Raw genomic sequence first — 21573 nt, 5'->3', positions numbered from 1 at the left:
TTAATTGGTGTGTGAACTTCTGAGTTCAAATAAGGAGCTTTTATTGAAGAGTGAACAAAAAAAATCATAAAGGCTACAATTAGAGCCAGTTGCCCTGAGAAAGTTTCTTTTCCTTCTTTCTTTCCTTCTTTTTATTTTTCAGGAGATCAAAGGAAGCGTAATTGAGGGAGAATCTTGGAAGGGCGGTCAGTTCTTGCTATCTTTCTGCCTGCCTGTCAGTGATAACAGTCATTTTGGAGTTAGTCACCTCCTAATTAAGCAGCCGTCAGAAATAAGGACCCAGGGACAAATCCTGGTTGTGCATCTACAGCCAGAGCCTGGCCCCCCAACTTTTAAGTCTGGAGTCTGATTTCCGCAGGAATGCACATGGACTCTGGCACCCTAGACTACTGCACGCCACTCATTTGTAAATCAAGTTCAGTTATGCTGGACAGGACAGGGGAGACAGCCTCCTTGGAGGTCCCAGTGCTTCTTGCAGAACTGGATTAGTAACAATTCTTTAGCGATCTGGTCCTGAAGAATTTGGGCCTCTATCCTGGGGTCTCCAAGTCTTTCTATTCAGTACCTTTCCTCTGAGTGCACTCCTATCAACCTGTCTCTTATGTTTATTAAGCTTTGTAAACTAATTTTTGCAGCGCATCCGGAGCTGCCTGTGGGTAGTTGTTACCCCCCCAAGCGCCCCTCCCCCAGCCGAGCCGTTGTAAGCCTTTTGGGTCACTATTCACAGCTCCCTTTGAAGAACGATCTTGCTTACAGAACTGCTATTCAGTTGGAAGATCTTTAAGGTCCATTCTGGACCATGGAGTCCAGAAGGATCCACATTTATAAGAACGAAGGGGCTGTGCAGTTGGAATTTTTATACCACTGGGGTTATAGGTCCCTGAAAATGATTTATTAGCGGTTGAAGGATGCTCCAGCGGCTCTTATCATAGGCAGGCAAGTGGGAAGGCAGGAAGCCAGGAGAAGAGTTTCTGTCACTGCATTTTCGGTGATGCCCTTGATTATAGATACCATTGTTTGTCTCGCTCCTCCTCCCCAGCCTACTTCCACCAGGCTCTAATTACATCCTTTAATGATTTGACCAATTAAAGCCTGCAGTTCAACTTCTAGAGGAACGGATGAGAAATTAGGGGCTGGCACGCAAACTTCGATGTGGATGCTCTTCTTCCAAGGTTACACACCTCTATTAAGCCAGTCGGCTATTTGAAAAGCGGCATAATGGGCGATGCTAATAAAATAAGCACGGGGACATTTTCAGCGGCTCCCAAGTGAATACACCAGAAGGACGAAATGTGAAAAGCAAAGGGATATCTATGAAACCAGGGCATAGCATTTTTTTTTTTTTTCTTCTAAAAGCGCAGTTGCCAGCCGCATTTCTTAGTTAGTGTGAAATGTAATAATTGCTATGTCAGGGCTTGGAGAAGCAGAGAGCTCTCTCCCCACCCTCCTGCCTCTGCTGGGAATGGAAACAGCCCTGCACTGCTGGTTGCCATGGTGGTGGGGGACGGTGGTGGGGGACGAGTGCTTTGCTCTCAGAAGCAGTCTGACCCTGCGGGGGTGTGGGGGGGCTGTTTAGAGCCCAGGGATGTTTGGGATCCCTGCAAAGCAGTGGAGATTCAAGCAGGAGAGACTCCCCCAGTGGTATTTGATTCTCTCCAGGGATTTGTGAGAGAAGGAGGGAGAAAGAGCATGCTGCTTCCTCTTGTTGCCACAGAATGTGAATTTATCTCGGACGACCAGCGACCAGCATCATTTTGAATCTCTTCATCTCTTTCCTGCCTACATCCTGTTTCCTCCCCTGCCCCCGCCCTCCCCCAAGCTGCTGCCGGGTTCCTAAACAACTTCTGCACGGTCTTGTACCTTTGCTGCAAATTCCCCCAATCCTTTTTGCCAGCTGGCTGACTCCTGCTCATCCTCAGGTTTGACCAAATTTGTTGAGGATTTATGTGACAGGGGCTGGGAGAGACAAGCCAGGTAAGGCCCATCTCAGCCCCTGAGGAGATCAGAGTCCGGAGAAATTTGACTCTGTAGTAGGAGGCCTGACAGGGGCAGGCAGGTGAGGTGGGCTGGGAGCTCAGCCCCGGAGGGTCGGGGAAGACAGGCCAGGCAGGGAGTCCCAGATATGGCAACACCTTATCTACTGAGGAAGGAAAGGAAGAGCATTTAACACGAAGGGGGTAAAAGGAGCAAAGGCACAGACTACTCAGGGACCCAGTGGCTGGGCACTGCCAGGGGAAGAAGCAAGGGGGTATGGAGAGTGGAGGAGGGAGCAGGGCTCACCGAACGGAGCCCGCTGGCCATGCTAGACTTGGAGGTGATTCTCTTTGCAATGGTCTCATAGTCTCTGGTTCCCAAGAGACATCCTGACAACTAGTCTGCACATCTAGAGATGGATAGATTGTATTCTTGCTCTTTTAATTCAATAGAAGAAAAGGCTTTAAAAAACACTTATCTGAGATCACAGGACCAATCAGTAGCAGGGGAATAAAATAATTTGGTTGCCCGGTTCTAGTTAACTGCTGTTCCTGCTAAATTATTAGTGCCTACGCTACTTGTGGGTTATAGCTTCTCTTAGGGTATATTGCACATGGGGGACATTCAGTACACATCACTGATGCATTTATCCTATTGATATATGATTATGCAGAAAGAAATATACATACCCAAGGGTTTAAGAACAAAATTATTGCAGAACATATTTTCCTTTATTTATTTATTTATTTATTTGCTTTTTTGGGTAATGTGTTTCGATGCTGTGAGTTTTTTTGGTTCCTTCTCTCTTTCTCTTAGAGTTTAGTTCTGCCTTAAGCCTATTGCATAGTCATAATATCCTTCCTGCCATTTTACTGCCTTTATCTGCTCTTTTAATACAGGAATTCAAGATTCTTAAAATTTTAAAGGAAACCTAGAGCATCCTTGAATTCCTTTTCTGAAGAGCCCTCCAGGGAGCGGTCTGGACCTCGCCTTGACAACACCCACAAGAGGGAACTCTGTATTCTCAGGGACACTCATTCCAGTTTTAAGGTCTGGATGATTCCGTATCTGAGCTGAAATCTGCTTCCCTGAGTCTTCATTCCCTCATGCGTTAAACTGATACATCAAAGGTTTTTGGCACCTCTGTTGATGGTAGCCCAAGTAGCCTTGGACATTAAGATGCATTAGCTTGTTCTCTGCCCCTCCATCCCTCCATCCCTTGGCTGGTTTTTTCTGGGACATGATGTCTCTTTACCCCTTATTTCTTAACATACTACAAAGACCATTTGCAAGCATTTCCTGGGTTGGTTTAATCTGGCATTGAGGACAATCGATGGGGAAATCTCCCCACATGTCTCACTGCACACCCAAAGTTGTGTTAATTGGCACTCGGGCACTGTCTGTCATGTCTTGTTGCTTAATTAAATCCACATTTGTTTTGAGTGTTCTTCTTACTCTGTTGTTTTTTATGCATGAGAGGATAAAGACAAATGATGAAAACATTTTATAGTTAAATTAGTTTGGGGGAAACAGTCCTGAACCATAAGTCCTCATTGTGCAGATAGCCTTTCATTTCCGTGTATTTGTTGTCCAACAAAACCACAAATGAGTTGGTTATTGCTCGGTTTCTTTTCTTCCTCAGCAGCGTTTAACCTTGGCCCTGGATGCTAATTTTTATTGTGTTTTTCTTGAATTCTCTTCTCTTCTTATTCAAGAAATAACAATAGCACTATATATGCTCTAAAGCCTTGTATCTTTTCAAGGTCCTTTATTATCCACCAGCTCAATACTATCCGGAATCCTCTTCACCTGCTCTTCCTTTTCTTTTTTCTTTTACTGCCTATGATACCATTTTCCTACGTCTGTGAATGAGATTTTGACTATAGGTCAGTTTTATTTCCAATGTTAATTATATCGAGTAGCACAGTATTCATTTTGCAAATAGGTATTTATTGTTGTCTTCTCAACAAGCTTAATTATTCACAAATGGCAATGGAGTTTCATTAACGTTTCCCTGACAAACTGAAGGCTTTGTAGGGAAGACAGCATGAGTTTAAACTAGAAATTTAAAAATCCATTTATATAAGGTTTATGTGGTCAAATGGAAGGCAAAGATTTATTTAAGGGTGAGCTTTTGGCAGAGGAGGAACTAAAGCAAAACTTAGAGAAGTTAAACATTAGGTTTTATAAAATGCACTGGGCAATGAGTAAGAAGCTCTTACCTCCATTAACAGCTATCCCATAGGCGACCAGTTTGTGGAATTTGAGATTTTTATCTAATTGCCTCCTCCATGGGCCTCTGCAGCACTGGAGTGACAGAAAATAAAAGTCTTGTTTGGAGAAGAATCAGGGATGACAGCATCCTGAGAGCTAAGAGAGCAGGACTCAGGCACTCCCTCTGTCTACATTCCTGAAGGTCGGGCAATGGGGCTCAGAAGTTAGTGGCCAGTACTTAGTCCCAGAGGTAAAACCAAATGGTTATTACTGGCTTTGCTGACATTTTAACTCAGTAAAAGTGAATGAGATAGTATAGTTCCCTGACTCCAAGTCCAAATTCTAGAATAAACCTGCTAATCTCCATGCTCCAACTAGTTTTAGGAAATGAAGATGGAAACTGTCATTCTCATGGATGTGGTTTAAGTAGTCTGTAAACTATTCCTTATTACACAAAGAACAGCACTATATTCATCGACCTCTAAATATTCATAAAATTATAATGATGATTATATAATAAATTATCTCATCTAGTTAGGGTTATTGACATTCTCATTTTTCTCTATAGCACATTACTCTGTTCGGCAGGAAACACAGTACCCAACACACTGAAGTCAATATAATTAGGAAATGTCCTATTATGTCTAGTAGGGGTTAAAGTCTACATACTGAAATCTGTGCACCGTGCTTGTGCTTCCCTGGGCAGAGAGCTCAGAAAGATGCATCTTTAGTGACATTTGGCTCATGTGCTTATTTTTCTCCTTTCAATTAGAAATGGTAACAGTTGAAACTATTATAATACTTCCATCTTTGTGAGTCGGGTCAATTCTATTGCCCATCTTTTTCCAGAGGAGCAAATACATCAGGGAAAGGCTGAGCAATGACTCCAATGTGCCCATCTTTTTCCAGAGGAGCAAATACATCAGGGAAAGGCTGAGCAATGACTCCAATGTCATGCAGAGAGGAAAGGCAAGATCAGAAGTCGCAACAGATGTACTGATTCCTGATTTTCAGTTTTAGCCACCATGTTCTCTCTTACAAAGAAACCAACTTTAATTCAAACAGGATTATTAGGAATTTCACAGTAAAATACATCTTTATCTTCCATGGTGCTTATATTAGGACATGAAAACAGTGGAAATTATTTCAAATATTTTAGTACTTACAGTACTTGTCCCTCTCATGAATGAGATGAGGTTTCGACTGATCGGTAACAGAATCAGCATGCAGTTAAAATTCAGACACACTGCAGATGCTCGTGCCCAAGCCAACGTTGACTGTCCATATGTAAAGACACAGGAGAGAGATGCAGTGAGAGTAAGGAAGCTGGGGAAAATAGAACATTTTCCAAAATGGTAATGTGTAGTCACCAATTCTACTTACACCCAGAATAACACGCGTGTAAAGGAAAGATTCTTCCTCTTCATACCAATAGAATGTGTCAATAAACAGATATAAATTCACTCCCAGCCACGAGAGCTAGTGTTGAATGAAAAGAGACCAATCAATACTATCTTCAATCTTTTCTTCTGTTCAAAATCACTTGGGGTTCTTCTTTTAAAGTGAAATGAAGAGCTTCTCAGTGTTAATCAGACTTACTCTACACTTATTTCTCATAGATCAGTTTTTAGCAGTGATTACAATGTTAATAAATTGTTAACTTTATAAAAAAGATTTTAAACACACACGGTATACTTTAAGGAATTTAATGAAAAGTACAAAACCTTCCTAATCAACATCACTCTAGTGTTTTAAATCAATGATGGCAAAAGGAGGAAATCTTTAAAAACAACTCAGAAAGTACTCTAGAAAATTTCCAATTTCATAGTCTAATTCAAAGACTTCATTTGATTTAGAGAAACATTCATACATTATGCAAAAACAAACTACTTGACTTTAAAAATAATTAAAAATGAACTCAGTCGAAAAACAACTTTACATGATTCTGTAAGGATAAATTAAATATATCTACTGAATGTTTTCTAACAAGTTTTAGTCTTTTACCAAAGTAATACTTCAAGCTATTTAGCATTCCCCTACAAATTATCTTAAAAGTCAAAGACTGTCTAATATATATATTTAAACATGAATAACAAAAGCGATACTTACTACTAATATGATGGAGAGACTCTCATTCAAAATCCAGCACCCCATTCTGACAGCTTTGCTCTGTTGCTGTCAGCAAATTATTTCTTTCATTCACCTGAGCCTGGCTGCTGTATCCTTAGTAAGGGCTTCCCTGCTAAATTATTTTGTCTTTTTGTCTTAGGAAGCACCTACTGGGAGCAGCTCTCGAGGAATTTCTAATTAAGGACTTCTTGCCAAAGGCACATCACCAGGCTGACATGTCTTATGACCTGGGTGAATACAAGGCAAGTCTCTGTCTAATGATTCTCTTCTTCAAAGATTTCATAAGAAAAGAAAGCTCGTTTTATTAAATTATCCTCATGTACTTTATACCCCATTCATTTTCTCCATGATTGCAGTCAAGATGATAATAAGTCTTTATGTAAATTTGAGACATAACCTCACTGACGGAGGTCGGGTACAGCAAAATACTTCACTTGAACTTTTTCTACTTTATTTCCTCCACCTTTTTACTCCCCGCCCCTTTTAAAAAATTCCTTTATAGAAGATACAGAATGATGGTAAATAAACATGAATTAAACAGTTTTTTAGAAGATGGTGAAGAAAAGAGAAAAAGATCTTTGAGTATGACTCTAGAGATTGAAGTAGATGATATTTGTGGGATTGATGGAAGGAATGTTATCTTCCCCCCATTCGAACTTGGTGAACCCATGAGATAGATGAAATTATCATTGCGAATCCAGAAAAAAAAAAAAAAGAAAAGAAAAGAAAAGAAAAAAGAGCTGTGCAGCCATTTTATGCTTTTGTGTTCCTTACAAGGACTATGACTATTTTGGTAGACAAAGTTGTTCCAGTTGAAGCAATTTGCTTGTTACTCCTGACCCAAGTATTTCATTTAAAAATTTCAGATAATTAAGATGAAAAGAAGAGGAGAGTTGCACCATTTAAACAATTGTCTAAGCTTCTGTGTCTTTATGTAGTGAATCCAGTTAGTGGTCCTACAAGAAATTTAAAAAAAATTTTTTAAAATTGGGGCGCCTGGGTGGCTCAGTGGGTTGAGCCTCTGCCTTCGGCTCGGGTCATGATCTCAGGGTCCTGGGATCGAGTCCCGCATCGGGCTCTCTGCTCAGCGGGGAGCCTGCTTCCTCCTCTCTCTCTCTCTGCCTGCCTCTCTGCCTATTTGTGATCTCTGTCTGTCAAATAAATAAGTAAAATCTTTAAAAAAAAAATTTAAAGTTGATAAGAACAGTGATTTGATATTCAATGACCTATATAATGATAGTAATGATAATAATAATAATAATAATAGTATTAACCCTAAATTTTAAATAAGTAATCCAGGCACTAGGTTAAGAATTTTTTGATATTGTCCAATTAAGTCATGCATTAACTCTATGGGGTATGTATTAAAAGCTCCATTACACACATGTAGGGAGAGGCCCAGTGAGGTAACTTGCAGTAGGAGCTATTGGGACTGGAGTTTGGTTCTCTCTGAATTGAGCATCTTTATTGTTAACTGCTACCTTACACTGTGTTTTTTAATTAAATACTTATATATGGATTTGTGCATCAAACCTACTTAAGTACAGATATTAATCTCATTCCTATACATTGGACATATTTAAGCTATAGGAATTCCTCTAATTTAATTTGTTAATTACAGATAAACAAGTTATTATGTATGATTAACTTTCTTGTCCACTGTAACATAATGATAATGAATTATAGAAAATGGAAATGACCCATATGATCTAGTAATCCTATTGCTGTATATTTACTCAAAGAAAATAAAAACACTAATTTGGAAGGACATATGCACCCCTGTGTTTACTGCAACATTATTTAAAATAGGCAAGATATAGAAGCAATGTAAGTGTCTGTCAGTGGAAGCATGGATAACGAAGATATAGTACAGACCCCCCCAGCACACATACTCACACACAATGGAGTATTAGTCAGTCATAAAAAAGAACGATATCTTGCCCTTTGTGACAAATGGGTGGGGTTAGAAAGTATTGCACTAAGTGAAATAGGCCAAAGAAAGACAAATACCGTATAATTTCATGTATATGTGAAATCTAAAAAACAAAACAAACCAACAAACAAAAACAGACTCCTAAATACACAGAACAAACTAGTGGTTGAAGGGGTGCTGTGGATAGGGGATGAGTGAAACAGATAAAGGAGATTAAGGGATACAAACTTCCAGTTATAGAATAAAGAAATCATGGGAATGAAAAGTAAGGCATAGGGAAGAGGGTCAATAATATCCTAGTAACTTTGTATGGTGACAAATAGTAACTATACTTACCATGGTGAGCATTGTATGCAGTTGTTAAATTACTAAGTTGTGCACCTGAGACCAATGTAACATGGTCTGCTAACTGTCCTTCAATAAGAAAGATTTAAAAAATTAATACATAGCCTATCTTGTATGAACCATGTTTTTTATCTTCTCTGTAAAAAGATGCTTTTGGAATCTTGGGGTCCTCAGATGCAGGGAAGGGATTGTCCTTCAGTTGGCTAATTCCTAGTGAGAGCAAACACTTTACACAGGGACTCATCTCTGATGTGCAAACAACCCATCCAGAGGGCATGCACCCCAATTACCTCCTTTACCAAACTCTCTCTCGCATACCAACCTGATGTTGTCTCTGCCCTAGGGCACCCCAGGACCAGGGACTGTAACCAGGGACCACCCCTCCAGTTCAGAGCCTACTGAAATTCTTCCAAATGACCCAATCCTAAGCTTGTTCAGCTTGCTCACGCTGCATTGCCCGTTTCTTCCTGAAAAAACAGTCCAATAGCTGCTCTGGCCCACGCTCTCCTCCTGACCTACCCTGCTTCTTCCCCTTGTGGCCCTGCCTGGTATGACTTGGGAACTAGAAGTGATAAACTCTTCTTTCAAGGCAAATGTCTGCCTTGATTGATTGAAACAAATACTGGATTGAAACAACTTGCTTACGATACTTGATTATAACCAATCCCAGGTACATTTTAAAACACCTGTATTCCTAAACATCTTGATCTTTGGAGTCACAGATGAAGGATTTTGAAGAACGGATGCATTTTCTACGTGTCATCCGGCTCTGACCCTTTACACCTTTTAAGTCTGTTTCTCCATTTTTCTGCTAGAGCTAATGATAATATCTACCACATAGAGCTAATCCTGTTGCTTCTTCACCTCCAATTCCCCTAACTGACACTTGGAAACACACTCACAAACACACTCACACTTCCGGGAGATGATGCCTGTCCGGGAGAAGTCTTAGATTTACCTGCAACAATCTAGCAAATTTGCTTCTCTTTAGAAACAAAAACATCATTTGTAAAGAATTTTCCCCTCTAGAAGTATATAAAAGTACAGGTACTTTGGCAGCATTAACCTGAGGTTAGAGTGAAATATTTAGTGAAATATTTTCAGTAGCCTGTTTAATAGCGAGCAATATAAAGATCTCAGTATAAAGATCTCAATATAAAGTCTTCATGTTCATTTCTTTAAGCCAATAATCTTCCATGATGAAATGATTTGTTATTTCTGAAGTGTTTAGGATTTACATATCTTAGAGGCCTTATTCAGTTGGGTTATAAAAATTAATTCAGAGAGAATACATCTAGAATGTTATACTATCTTGTCTATTTTAGATTCAATAAGTGTGAGGAAGGCTGGAACCTTCCAGCCTTCTGTACTCTGCCCACAGCGTTACAAATGAGACGCGTGTTTTGCTGAATAATAATGTGTAGTCACATTTTTGGTTAATTGCTGAGGATGTTGCTAGTGCCCCAGTAAAAATAAAATGTAAAGGTTTAGGTTTAAAAACACACTGTTGGTGGGAATGCAAGTTGGTGCAGCCTCTTTGGAGAACAGTGTGGAGATTCCTCAAGAAATTAAAAATAGAGCTTCCCTATGACCCTGCCATTGCACTCCTGGGTATTTACCCCAAAGATACAGATGTCGTGAAAAGAAGGGCCATCTGTACCCCAATGTTTATAGCAGCAATGGCCACGGTCGCCAAACTGTGGAAAGAACTAAGATGCCCTTCAATGGACGAATGGATAAGGAAGATGTGGTCCATATACACTATGGAGTATTATGCCTCCATCAGAAAGGATGAATACCCAACTTTTGTATCAACATGGACGGGACTGGAAGAGATTATGCTGAGTGAAATAAGTCAAGCAGAGAGAGTCAATTATTATATGGTTTCACTTATTTGTGGAGCATAACAAATAGCATGGAGGACATGGGGAATTAGAGAGGAGAAGGGAGTTGGGGGAAAATGGAAGGGGAGGTGAACCATGAGAGACTATGGACTCTGAAAAACAATATGAGGGGTTTGAAGTGGCGGGGGGTGGGAGGTCGGGGTACCAGGTGGTGGGTATTAGAGAGGGCACGGATTGCATGGAGCACTGGGTGTGGTGAAAAAATAATGAATACTGTTACACTGAAAATAAATAAATTTAATTAAAAAAAACCAAAAAACAAAAAACAAACAAAAAAAAACCCACATCTTTCCCTACTCCATTCTTATTTGTCAAGTGCCATGTGTTTTATTCCTCATTTGAATATGTAAAGACACGTTGTGTTCAAGCGTAGCTATTATTCATTTATAGCCCACAAAAATGGTTCACAGTTGTATTATAAGAGTATAACTCACGACTTTACTTCAGTGTTTTTCTTCAGACATTTTATTTTTTTAGAACTTGCAATGATATTTAGTTTACTCATATAAAAATATGTGAACTTCAAATTATATTCAAATTCATTCAGAGCTCAACACTTTTGTGCAACTGATGTATATATCTTTTCATCTCAACTTTTCTATTTTCACATTTAAGAATAATCTGATGATACCACTAGTTGGTTTACAATATTGGAATCAGATTTCATAAGACTCAAGCTATCTTATACCACACACCTAAGTCCAATTCCATTCAGCCTCTGGGATCCTTCCTGGAAGCTCTCAGTTTGGATAAGTAAGATGTTGTGTTTGTTCTCATTATTCTTAATTTACCTGGGGCAAGTTTGGGGATACCGATCATGCCCCAAAAGTCTGCCTCAGTTTTTACTTCAATGAAGGAATCTGTACAAATTACAATTTAAGTCAAGACTATTGGAATCACTGTCCCAGAATCAAGGCCAAGTTAATAAGGTTGCATATAAAGAGATCGGGAATGATACAAAATCTAAAATTATATAAACGCTCAGAACTAGTTTAACCTCGTTGTTTTCATTGCTAATAAGTTGTGCCCATTTCATTTCTTGGAATCTTCTCAGAACAAACAAAGTAGAGTTTGCATTGTTCATTTCCAAGGCAGATACAGCCTCTCTAATTAAACGAGTACACTCATCGGCTTTTCCAGTTCACCCACAAAAGATGATGTGGTTTTTTTTTTCTCTTGTGAAGATCACCAACAACAAACTATTCTTACTGGAAAAGTAGGAGAGGAACAAAGCAAATATGTTTACAAATGCAAGTTAATTGCTTATATGTACGGACACAAACTTTACATTGCCCAAACTATGTTCCAGGGCTGGATTTGCTCTATTATATTTTTATTCCTTCTTAGTTTCTTAAACAGTTGACCCCCCAAAAAAACCACTTTGATCTTCCAGCATAAGACTGATCATCTAGTAACTTTTGCTATTGCATCCTAAAATCTAAGCTCCCTGTAGATATAGCAGAGCACTGATAGTGTAAAAATAGCATTGCCAAATTTTCCTCTTCTAAGTGCTAAACATGTTTTTGCCTTTTCCTTCAAGCAAGGTAAGCATGTAAGTATTAGAGTGAAAAAGATGAACAAAATAAAGAATAAAAGACAAACACCATCCTCTCAAACCCTTTCATGGTTGTTTCGAGGAACATTTGTGGTGATAATTATGTAATTATAGAGACAGATTCCATCTGAGACAAATTCCATTTTTTAAAGGAAAAGCAGAATCAAAGAAAAATGAAAGTTCATACATTAACATATATCTAATTTTAAAATAAAGTTTAATTAAGAGTATCACCAATACCCTAACTTTTACTGCAGTAAACATACTATATTTTTATTTTGGGAAACACTGATGCTCTCTTAACACCACTGTAAAATGCCCTGTGGGACACCTGGGTGACTCAGTCAGTTGCCGTGTGCCTTTGGCTTAGGTCCTGATCTTGGGGTCCTGGGATCAAGTCCCTCATAGGGCTCCCTGCTCAGTGTGGAGCTTGCTTCTCCCTCTGCCTGCTGCTGTCTTTCTCTCCTTCTCTTTCTCTCTATCTCTGACAAATAAAATTAATTAAAAAATAATAAAATGCTTTGTATCACAAATTTAGTCAACCTTATCCAATTCAGGCTTTTCCCCCTACTGATGGCATAATTCTTTCTTTATGTAACGTTCATAATTTCAGATGAATAGTTACTGAGGCCACTGCACGTATCACACGATGTTGGATACAGTGGGCAAAAGAGGTCTGGATTCCTTTATTGAGCTGCTTCCGCCGTAGTGGGAAGACAGCAGGTGCACATGCAACAATGGAAGAACCATTGAAAGTGGGTGCATCTGGGACTGGAAGAGACTGCACACCTGGGGACCACGAAAGCCCAAAGAAATCTAGGTGAGGATTTATCCCAGAGAGAACACTCTCTAGAGGCAGATCAAAGTCAAAAGTATATGGTGTGAAGAAGAGAAGGAAGAAAATAAGTTTAAGTTTCTGTGTCAGCCAAAAGGTCGGTCTAATAAGCTCCCCAAATCTCAAACAGCAAACAGAAACTACTCCTGCCCCTAGTTCTCTTCTTGTAGTCACTTCTGGTCTGGTCTGCTAAGCCCAGAAGGCGTCTGTGCTTTGCTTGATTCCTGTTCTCCTGACTACGTCTTCCTCACTGCTCACATGCATTTACGACACCTTTCTTTTTTATATTTATCAAGTTGCCTGAAACCCCTCTCAGAGCCATTTGGAGAGCTCCTTCTCCCAGGGCACGGATGCTGTATCGCCTTTGGATTGTGGTTCAAAAGAGAGCAGAGGGAATGACTCATTTCTCACCCCAAACTAAGAGACACAGTTCAAAGTCTCTAGTTCTGCTGGTTTAAGTGTTCTGTTTTAGGAATCGAGTGAAAGCCAGAATTCTCATGCTTTTTACACATGTGTCCAGCATACACCAGCACAGAGTAGATGTTACATAAACACGGAGTCACATTCATGTCTCTATTTCTTAACATGGAAGAGACTTCTGTACAAACCCCTCTACGGTTACAGTCCCAGGATTTTCAAGCAGTCGGGGTTTTTCCTTAGAGTTGAAAAGCAAGAGGGAAGTTTTCCAGTCCCGACCGTGAATCATTTAACTTCGGAGTTCACGAAAATTTAAAGTTTAAGAAGGCTAGTCTAGAAATCCGTTCTTTGCATATTCAAGCTGTTCATCTCTCAAAAGTCAAAGTGGATGCCAGAATTCCATAGATTTCATTTTTCAAGATGAACATTCATCTTTGAACATATTTCAAGGCAGATGGTTTACAGTTCATGTATTTGTTGCCGTTTTTCTGCCACAACAACTAAATATTGAAGCCACATATTTGTGATGAGGAGAGCACTTCCAAACCACGGCCCCGCTGCTCTCCCGCATCGCATGCTTGCCGATCCGCTGTGCACAGCGGGGCAGGTTCTGAGGAGTCACACGATGAATTACATCCATTTGATTTAATAGACAGGGAAGGGGGGGAAGTCACATAAAACAAACTTCCTATAAATAAATATTTCTTGTAAGAGCCATGAATTTTCTGGTAGCAAATAAGAAAGCAAATGAACATCTATTGAAATATTCTGTTTCCTTGATCCATTTAGATAAGCTGGAAAGTTTACTTTCAAGCCTTCTAGTCCCTGAGAAGGTGGTTGGCCCAAATGTGGACATGTTTGATCCAAGTTCAGAGAAGAGTGGGAAGATCAAATAAAGGTTCAGAGACTTCAAAAAATAAAACCAGCAGATGTGAAAATGAAGCTGGAGGAGGTCTTGCACGTTTTCGTTGAAGGACGCTGACGACATGCAAAAGGTTCAGTGGTGCCTCTGAGCTGGGACCGAATGTCATCTCATTTGTCATCTCGTGTGCCATTTCTTATCATTCTGCTTGACTGTCAATCATTGCATGATTGTAACTTCAAAGACTCATTTTGTTAATAAAGAACCATTAGGAAGCTAAGCTAGAAACAGAAATTTAAAAAAGGAAAATTAAAAAAAAAAATAGGAGGTGTGTTTGCTTGGTACCATGACAAGATTTCTCTGGGTACTCAATAAGCACCGAACAAGAAACTGACAAAATGGGAGAAACCTGTTTACCATCAGTATCGTCACCATCATCCAACATACTGGACGTGTACACACTAAAAGACTGAGTGATATATATTTTTAAAATTTTATTTATTATCTGAGAGAGTGAGAAAAAGCATACAAGCAGGGGGAGAGGCAGGCAGAGGGGGAAACAGACTCCCTGCTGAGCAAGGACCTCCCGTGCCCCCGGTGTGGGACACAATCCCAAAACCCTGGGATCATGACCTGAGCCAAAGACAGATGCTTAAACAACTGAGTCACTCAGGGATCCCAAGTGATATATTATTAAAAAGATTTATTTATTTACGAGAGAAAGAGAGAGAGAGAGAGAGAGCACGAGTGAGTGTGAGGAAGAAGAGGGAGAGAATCCTCAAGGAGACTTCCTTCTAAGTGCAGAGCCGAAGCAGGGGCTCGATCTCATGACCCAGGAGATCACAACCTGAGTTGAAACCAAGAGTTCGACACTCAACAGACAGAGCCACCCAGGTTCCTCTGCTGAGTGACATTTTTTAGAGATGGTTTGCAGAGTCTCATATTTTGAATCAAAATTGCCTAGAATCATGATACTTATTCTTAAGAATAATTTAGAGCAATATTTTCATTTTACAAAGAAGAAAACTCTGTCTGTACAGGGAGGTTAGGGACTAGTCTAACTGAATCTTGCTGCTTAGTAGAGAAACAGGTCTAGAGCCCAAGATGTTCCTGACCACTGGCTATTTCCTTACATCCCGACTACATCTCTTGTTTTCATACCTTTGCAGTTTATAGGAGAGAGCTAAAGGAGTTAGTGAAAAGCATCTCCTAAAAGCTCACTTCAGAAGGCCAGATCCTAGAGGATGGAGCCTGGAAAAGCAAACAAGGGGGGGTTTAATCACTCTCCAGAAGCCTAAGGAATGGATATTTCCAGAGGGCCTCCCACGTCCCAGGCATTTCATACATGGCGATGCATAATCCCCACAGACCTCTGCAAAAGGTATGATAAGATGCATTTTATAGACGAGGAGGCTGTGGAGAGGCAGAGTCTCGGGAACTATTCTAAGATCTCCTAGTTAGCACTCTTCCTGGCTGAGCTCAACTACAAGCCCACTGTGCCCGCTCCTCCATCCCATGGTCTGTCTGACCATGTTGTTTTGAAGACAGACACACAGAGTCATTTCCCGGAGCAACAATGACAACTTCCCTTGCATGCATGAACGCTTCTGCTCTGATGGGTGTCCAGAGCTAGAAGGCATTTTATGATGGATGGCGGGGCTGATTAACTTGAACCAAGAAAGAAAAAAATGTGATTCAGGAAAACTGGAGCCATTAAGCTGTTGTTTCTGCCACAGGTAAAGAGAGGATCAGTCATGTGCTTACTCTGCCCTGGATTTTATGTCGAATTTTAAAGTTGATACTTAAAATGTAGATTTTCCCAATGGAAGACTACAATTTAAGAAGACAATTGTCCTGAAGGAATGCCCTGTAGATAACTCACAATCAAATGTATTTTCCTAATGGCAATATTTTACTGATATCTTGGCCCATGAAGAGAAAATAATTGTACAAAATCCACCTTAGAGGGCTTTATGGGAGATGGCTCTTCAAGAACAGTGACCTCCTGTAAGGAAGTTGAACATCTGTATATCCACCTCTTGTTTTTGATGCTCGTTCGACTCCTACATCCCTCTCCATTCCCCCCTCCCAGCCAGTAGAGGTGTTAGCTGAAGGTGGGGGTGCTGGTTCTAAGAGCTACAGTCTCCAACTCTAACTCATCTATTTTTCAGTTCAAAGTCTCTTCCAGCAGGTGAGGCTAATGGAACCCAAATCATGGCTGCACATTATTTGACTGATCGACACCAGTTGTGAATAAACCCATCTGTCCTTTGCATTTTATCCCTTTTTCACATAACTTCAATTTTCCCTCTTTATCTCCTTCTGTGTTAGTGGTACAAACTCCTTGAAGATACCTCACCCCAATTTCCCTAGACAGAACTAGCTTAGCTTCTCCTACTCCACTTATAATTAATATTTCCCTCATTCCAAAGGCTTTTCTTGGTATGATATTATTATCATAAGAAAGAGGCTGTGTTGTCAAGGTGATGAAGGTGATAAAATGTGCAATTTGGCTTTTCTTAGAACCGGTTGGTGAAACTCCTAACTTTGTTCAGATGATTTTGTCAGATGACTGCAAAATACCCCCCGAGATTTTTAACACCTTCTCTATTTTCTGCCTCTCCCCACTTGGGTATGTAGGTCTTATCTACATATATATTTCCCCCCTAAGTTTGGTAACTTAATAATTTTTCAAACCAACCTCGATTTTACTTCCTTGGGCTAGATCTCCTCACTGGTCGCCATGGCCCGACGCCCATCCATCATGTCTCATGCACTCATGGCTCAACATGACACAAAGGAAAACCGGGGGACGGAAAAGGGAAGAGACTGGATGTGCCGTGAAATTGGAGGAAAAGCTCGAGGGAGAATGAGTTTTGTGGGGAGCTAAATCTCCACTGTTCCTGATTATTTTTAGACCACACAGGGTTTGAAGATGAGCAACAAGAAGTAGAGCTTGAAACGGCTGCAGAAAGGAAAACCACGGCCATTCGGAGAGCAGCATCAGGCTGTCTTTCATCCTTGTCAACTCTCTTCAGTATACACCTCCCTTTGTTCCTCATTTGACAAACATTATGGAAGGCTGTGTCTCAGGGGTGCTGGGCCCTGGGGTGCCCTGATGAATAAACACAGGCGGATTTCCAGATGCTACCATGTAGCAAGCCAGCCATCATTTGTTGTCCCTTGCCTCTGCCTCTGCATCTCAGTCTGTCCTCTCCTGTGTTTCCCTCTCCCTGTATGCTTGCTTATACTTCCCTCAGACTTCTGCGGCGGCCCACGGACTGAAATGTCCATCTAGAGTCATTTTGCCTTCATCCCGTCTCTGCAACCATAGTGCTGACCTTTCTAAAACCCAGAATGGGTCATGTTCTAACTGTGCATCTGTGTCCGTGATGACTCCAGTGAAAGCCTGGCCCCCAAAACCCCAATCCACATGGGGTTTCTTTTATTATTCGGCACACCCCATGAGCCAGCCACATGTGAACACATGAGAATGCTAGTATTTTGCTCGTGCTTTCTGGAACATTCTTCCTTCTCTTTTCTGCCTTGAATGCGTCAGTGTTCCCAGAGAGTCAGAACAAGCGGGACACATACATTTATTTAAGGAACTATCTCATGGGATCATGACCTGGGGGCTAACAAGTTTAAAATTTGTTGAGTAACCTGGCAAATTAGGCAAGAGTTGGTGTTAAATCTTAAGTCCAAGTTACAGAGGGCAGCAGGGTTTCTCCCTTCCTTTCTTCCTCTCAATATTTTATTTACTTATTTGAGAGCGAGACAGCGAGTGAGCAAGTGACTGAGCATCAGTCTAGGGGGAGGGGGAGAGGGAGAGAAAGCAGACTCCTTGCTGAGAAGGGAGCCCGATGTGGAGCTCAATCCCAGGACCCTGGGATCACGACCTGAGCTGAAGGCAGACGCTTAACATACTGAGCCACCCAGGTGCCCCTGTAGTAAGGTTTCTACTACTGGAAACATTGCAGTTTTGAGGAGAATTCCTTCTCCTGTGAAGCTCCTCAGTCTTTGCTCTTAATGCTTTCAGCTGATTGAATGAGGCCTAACTGCATGATGGAGAGTAATCTGCTTTACTCCAGGTTTCCTGGTTTAAATATTAAATACATTTAAAAAATACCTTCACAGCAAAATCTAGACTGGAGCTGGGAGCCATAGCTTAGTCAAGTTGCCACATGAAATCAACTGTCACATGCTTCATAACCTTAGCCCCCTTCAGTCATTAGTTCCAATCTGGCCTCCTCTGGCAGGTTTCTTCTCTTGGAAAGGTTTCCAGCCAACTGTGGTGAGTACTGAAAGGAGGAGTTGTAGATCAAGGTACAGTACTGCCAGTAGGCAGCAGCCATCTGCTCAGTGTGGGGATGAGGAGGAGGAGTTCCTTAAGGAGTTGGTCCTGTGTTATGAGCCTTGAGCAGCAAATTGGAATTCAACCAGGCAGAAAGAGATGCAAGAGTTTTTGGGGGTTGGCGGGTGGTAGGGCAGCAGGTGTAAGGCAGAGTCACAAAACCACATGGATGTGAGGGAATTGCATGTACACACAGGTAAAGGTGAGGGCCAGTGACAGGTAAAGGTGGGGACAGGATGGTCCAGAGGAGAGACTGGGGATGTAGGTCAGAGCCAAATCACTAAGGGCCCTTATAAGTTTCCTACGGTTGGTTCCCTCTGGAAGCTCTGAGGGGAAGTTCCTTCTGTGCCTCTCTCTCATGGCCTCTGGTGGTTATGGGTACCCTGGGCATTCTTCAGCTTTGGGCTATATAATTCCAACCTCGGTCTCCATCTTCAGGGGCCTCCTTTCCTTTGTGTTTCTCTGTGTTTTCTCCTTTTCTGTCTCTTATAAGAACACTGGTCATCATCTTTAGGGCCTGTCCTAAACCAGAATGATCTTATCTTGAATCATTTACCTTTATTATATTACTTACAGTATTATACCCGCAAAAACGTTTATTCCAAGTAAAGTCTCATTCTGACATGCCAGGTGGACGCATCTTTTGAAGGCCACAATTCAACCCACTACAGCCTTGTAGGAAAAATAACGGACTTGGATCTGAATCTCCGTTCGGAGATCACATACCGGATTCCGGGTAGCTAATGTCAGTGAGGCCCAGGGCTCAAGGTGTCGGCCGCTACCTACCTCATCTGCAGTGGGTAGCTCTACCTAGCTCCAGAAGCAATGGGGTCAACATGACCATATCTTTTAATTTTTGGAGAAAAGTGAGATTTCTAGAATCATATATGAAATCTCCTTACTCTGAAATTTGGAAACAAGTTTAAATTAAAAGGACTTAGGGGACGATGAGTCATGTCAAAGCATGAAATGTAATTTGGAGGAGACAGGTCCCGGACTGCTGTATCTGAAGATGACTGACATCCGGGTGAAGGATGGAGTAGAAGGCCTGAGCCTGGAAACCAGAAGGCAAAGGAGGAGGCCATTGCAATAGCCCAGGAGAAGATATGTGAGAGTTTAACTAAGGAGGGAAACCCTTAACGCGTTGCCAAGCCCTCTGTGGACACTCACTGAAGAAATACAGGAATTAATGGTCATTTACAAATTCTAGGACATATGAAATATAAAACCAGAGGAGGCAGAAATGTTCTTCTATGGACTAAATATATAAAAAATTTCCTGTTTCTTTTAGAAACTAGATCTATCAACTAACATTCTGCTTTCAATTTCAAGTGAAAAATGTAACTGTATACACAACTAATTAAATTAATAAAGCTTATTATGACAAAATAATTTCTTTTCACTTTGTGGACAGCACCACATTTTATATTAAGCTGCTAATACTCATAACTATATGATTTAAAAATCAGCCAAGCTTGAAAAATTATTGTCTCCGACATTCCCCATGATCAAAGCAACCCCAATTATAATATTATATTAACCAAGCTAAAAAATAGTATTACAATTTCTAACCTTTCTGAACTGTAATTAGGCATCTAACTATGTATCCAAATTTATTTGATATATTTGCATAGTTAATTAATTATGATTTATTTAAAAGTATTCCATTTGTAAAACTTTGCTCTCCTTAGCCCACAAATCAAATTGCCCAGGGATAAATTTAATTTTTAAATATCTTTTTAAAATTGTGTTAAGATATGTTTAAGACACAGGAGAAGAATGTGCTGGAATATATGACTCTTTCTCCCTTAAAAAATAAAAAATTTTAAGAAGAGATGGGGCTAAGTTAGAGGAACCCAATAACGAAAATGGAAATGATGCATTTGAGGAGCTGTGAAGTCTCCTTCAGAACAAAAATTGACTGAATAATGAACTGGAAAAGAGAGTACCCCTAAAAGTCACTTGGTGCACACCCAGAGAAGAAGCTTTCAAACTTGCAGGATCTATTAGGCTATCTTCAGTGCATCCACAACTCTGTTCAAGTTACATGATCTGGAATGCCACGGAGCATCCCACTGAGCTCCTGTGCACTTCAGTGTCATGCTCAAGGTCAAACTATTAGGACATAGATTAAATGTTTGAAAACCTTTTGAAATAAATACCAGATATTAAACTGGCTGGACATCTGCGTGAACTCAACTGTCCAGGTAAAAAAATCAGTCAATTATTCAGATGTTTACAATATCAAAATATCTGGATGAAGAAATCTTCCAAATGTCACTGGATTTTATAGACCATGTGAACCTATCTGTTTGATTTTAACATCTGACATTTCTGGTCAAGGCCGTGACCTTAATAGATGTTGGGGATTCCGTCATTTCTTATAATGAATGCCGGGTAAACGATTTTTATTCTATGTGCTGCTGTAACAAGCAATAGGCCAAATTATTTAAATATTAAGAAACAGGGGTGCCTGGGTGGCTCAGTGGGTTAAAGCCTCTGCCTTCGGCTCAGGTCATGAACCCAGGGTCCTGGGATCGAGCCCCACATCGGGCTCTCTGCTCAGAAGGGAGCCTGCTTCCTCCTCTCTCTCTCTGCCTGCCTCTGCCTACTTGGGATCTGTCTGTCAAATAAATAAATAAATAAATCTTTAAATATTAAGGAACAGACAGCTACGTTTGTGACAAAAACAGAAAACTCCAGGTAACCAAATAAAGAGGGTGTGAAAAGCGATAGTGGTAAAAGCAGTAGGGATTTCCAGGATGAAAACTCACCTTTGGACCTACAGGTTAAAGAAGATGTCCCAGGCCTATCTGAGAGATGATATCAGCATTCCTGTTCATTGGAAATAGCTGTGAAATCACTCCCTAATCCATCAATAGGAACTGAAAAATCTTTGCTCTTAATCCAGAAAGACAAGCATTCATACTGTGCTGTGGAAGGAAACAGAATCACCTTGAGTGTAGGAACCTTAAATTTCTACTCAAAGATAATGAAGCTTGGAGCCACAAATCAATGTAAAAATAGTTCATAGCCAGGAAAAGTCTTAG

The 21573-nt window shown here is 40.6% G+C and overlaps 1 protein-coding gene and 2 long non-coding RNA genes across 3 annotated transcripts in view; 2 read left to right on the top strand and 1 right to left on the bottom strand.

Annotated features, from left to right (window-relative positions):
• NOX3 (NADPH oxidase 3) overlaps window positions 1-6541 on the bottom strand; it is a 58858-nt gene extending 52317 nt beyond the window's left edge. The window contains exons 1-4 of the mRNA XM_032338641.1: window positions 6298-6541; window positions 5572-5667; window positions 5355-5465; window positions 4197-4281 (exon numbers count right to left, since the gene is read on the bottom strand). Of these exons, the coding sequence (XP_032194532.1) occupies window positions 4197-4281; window positions 5355-5465; window positions 5572-5667; window positions 6298-6342 (337 nt within the window). The 5' untranslated portion in view covers window positions 6343-6541. The remainder of the gene's footprint in view (window positions 1-4196; window positions 4282-5354; window positions 5466-5571; window positions 5668-6297) is intronic.
• LOC116588026 lies at window positions 975-3424 on the top strand. Its single transcript, XR_004284745.1, has 2 exons — window positions 975-1974; window positions 2874-3424. It is a non-coding gene; the product is annotated as an uncharacterized LOC116588026 (long non-coding RNA).
• Window positions 6542-12672: 6131 nt separating the features above from the next.
• Window positions 12673-14478, top strand: LOC116588027. Its single transcript, XR_004284746.1, has 2 exons — window positions 12673-12875; window positions 14097-14478. It is a non-coding gene; the product is annotated as an uncharacterized LOC116588027 (long non-coding RNA).
• The last annotated feature ends 7095 nt before the right edge of the window (window positions 14479-21573 follow it).

The sequence above is a fragment of the Mustela erminea genome, chromosome 4, assembly GCF_009829155.1.
Source record: "Mustela erminea isolate mMusErm1 chromosome 4, mMusErm1.Pri, whole genome shotgun sequence".
In the NCBI taxonomy this organism is placed as follows: domain Eukaryota; kingdom Metazoa; phylum Chordata; class Mammalia; order Carnivora; family Mustelidae; genus Mustela; species Mustela erminea.
The sequence above is the reverse complement of the archived record's forward strand: the minus strand, read 5'-3'. Positions and strand labels throughout refer to the sequence as shown.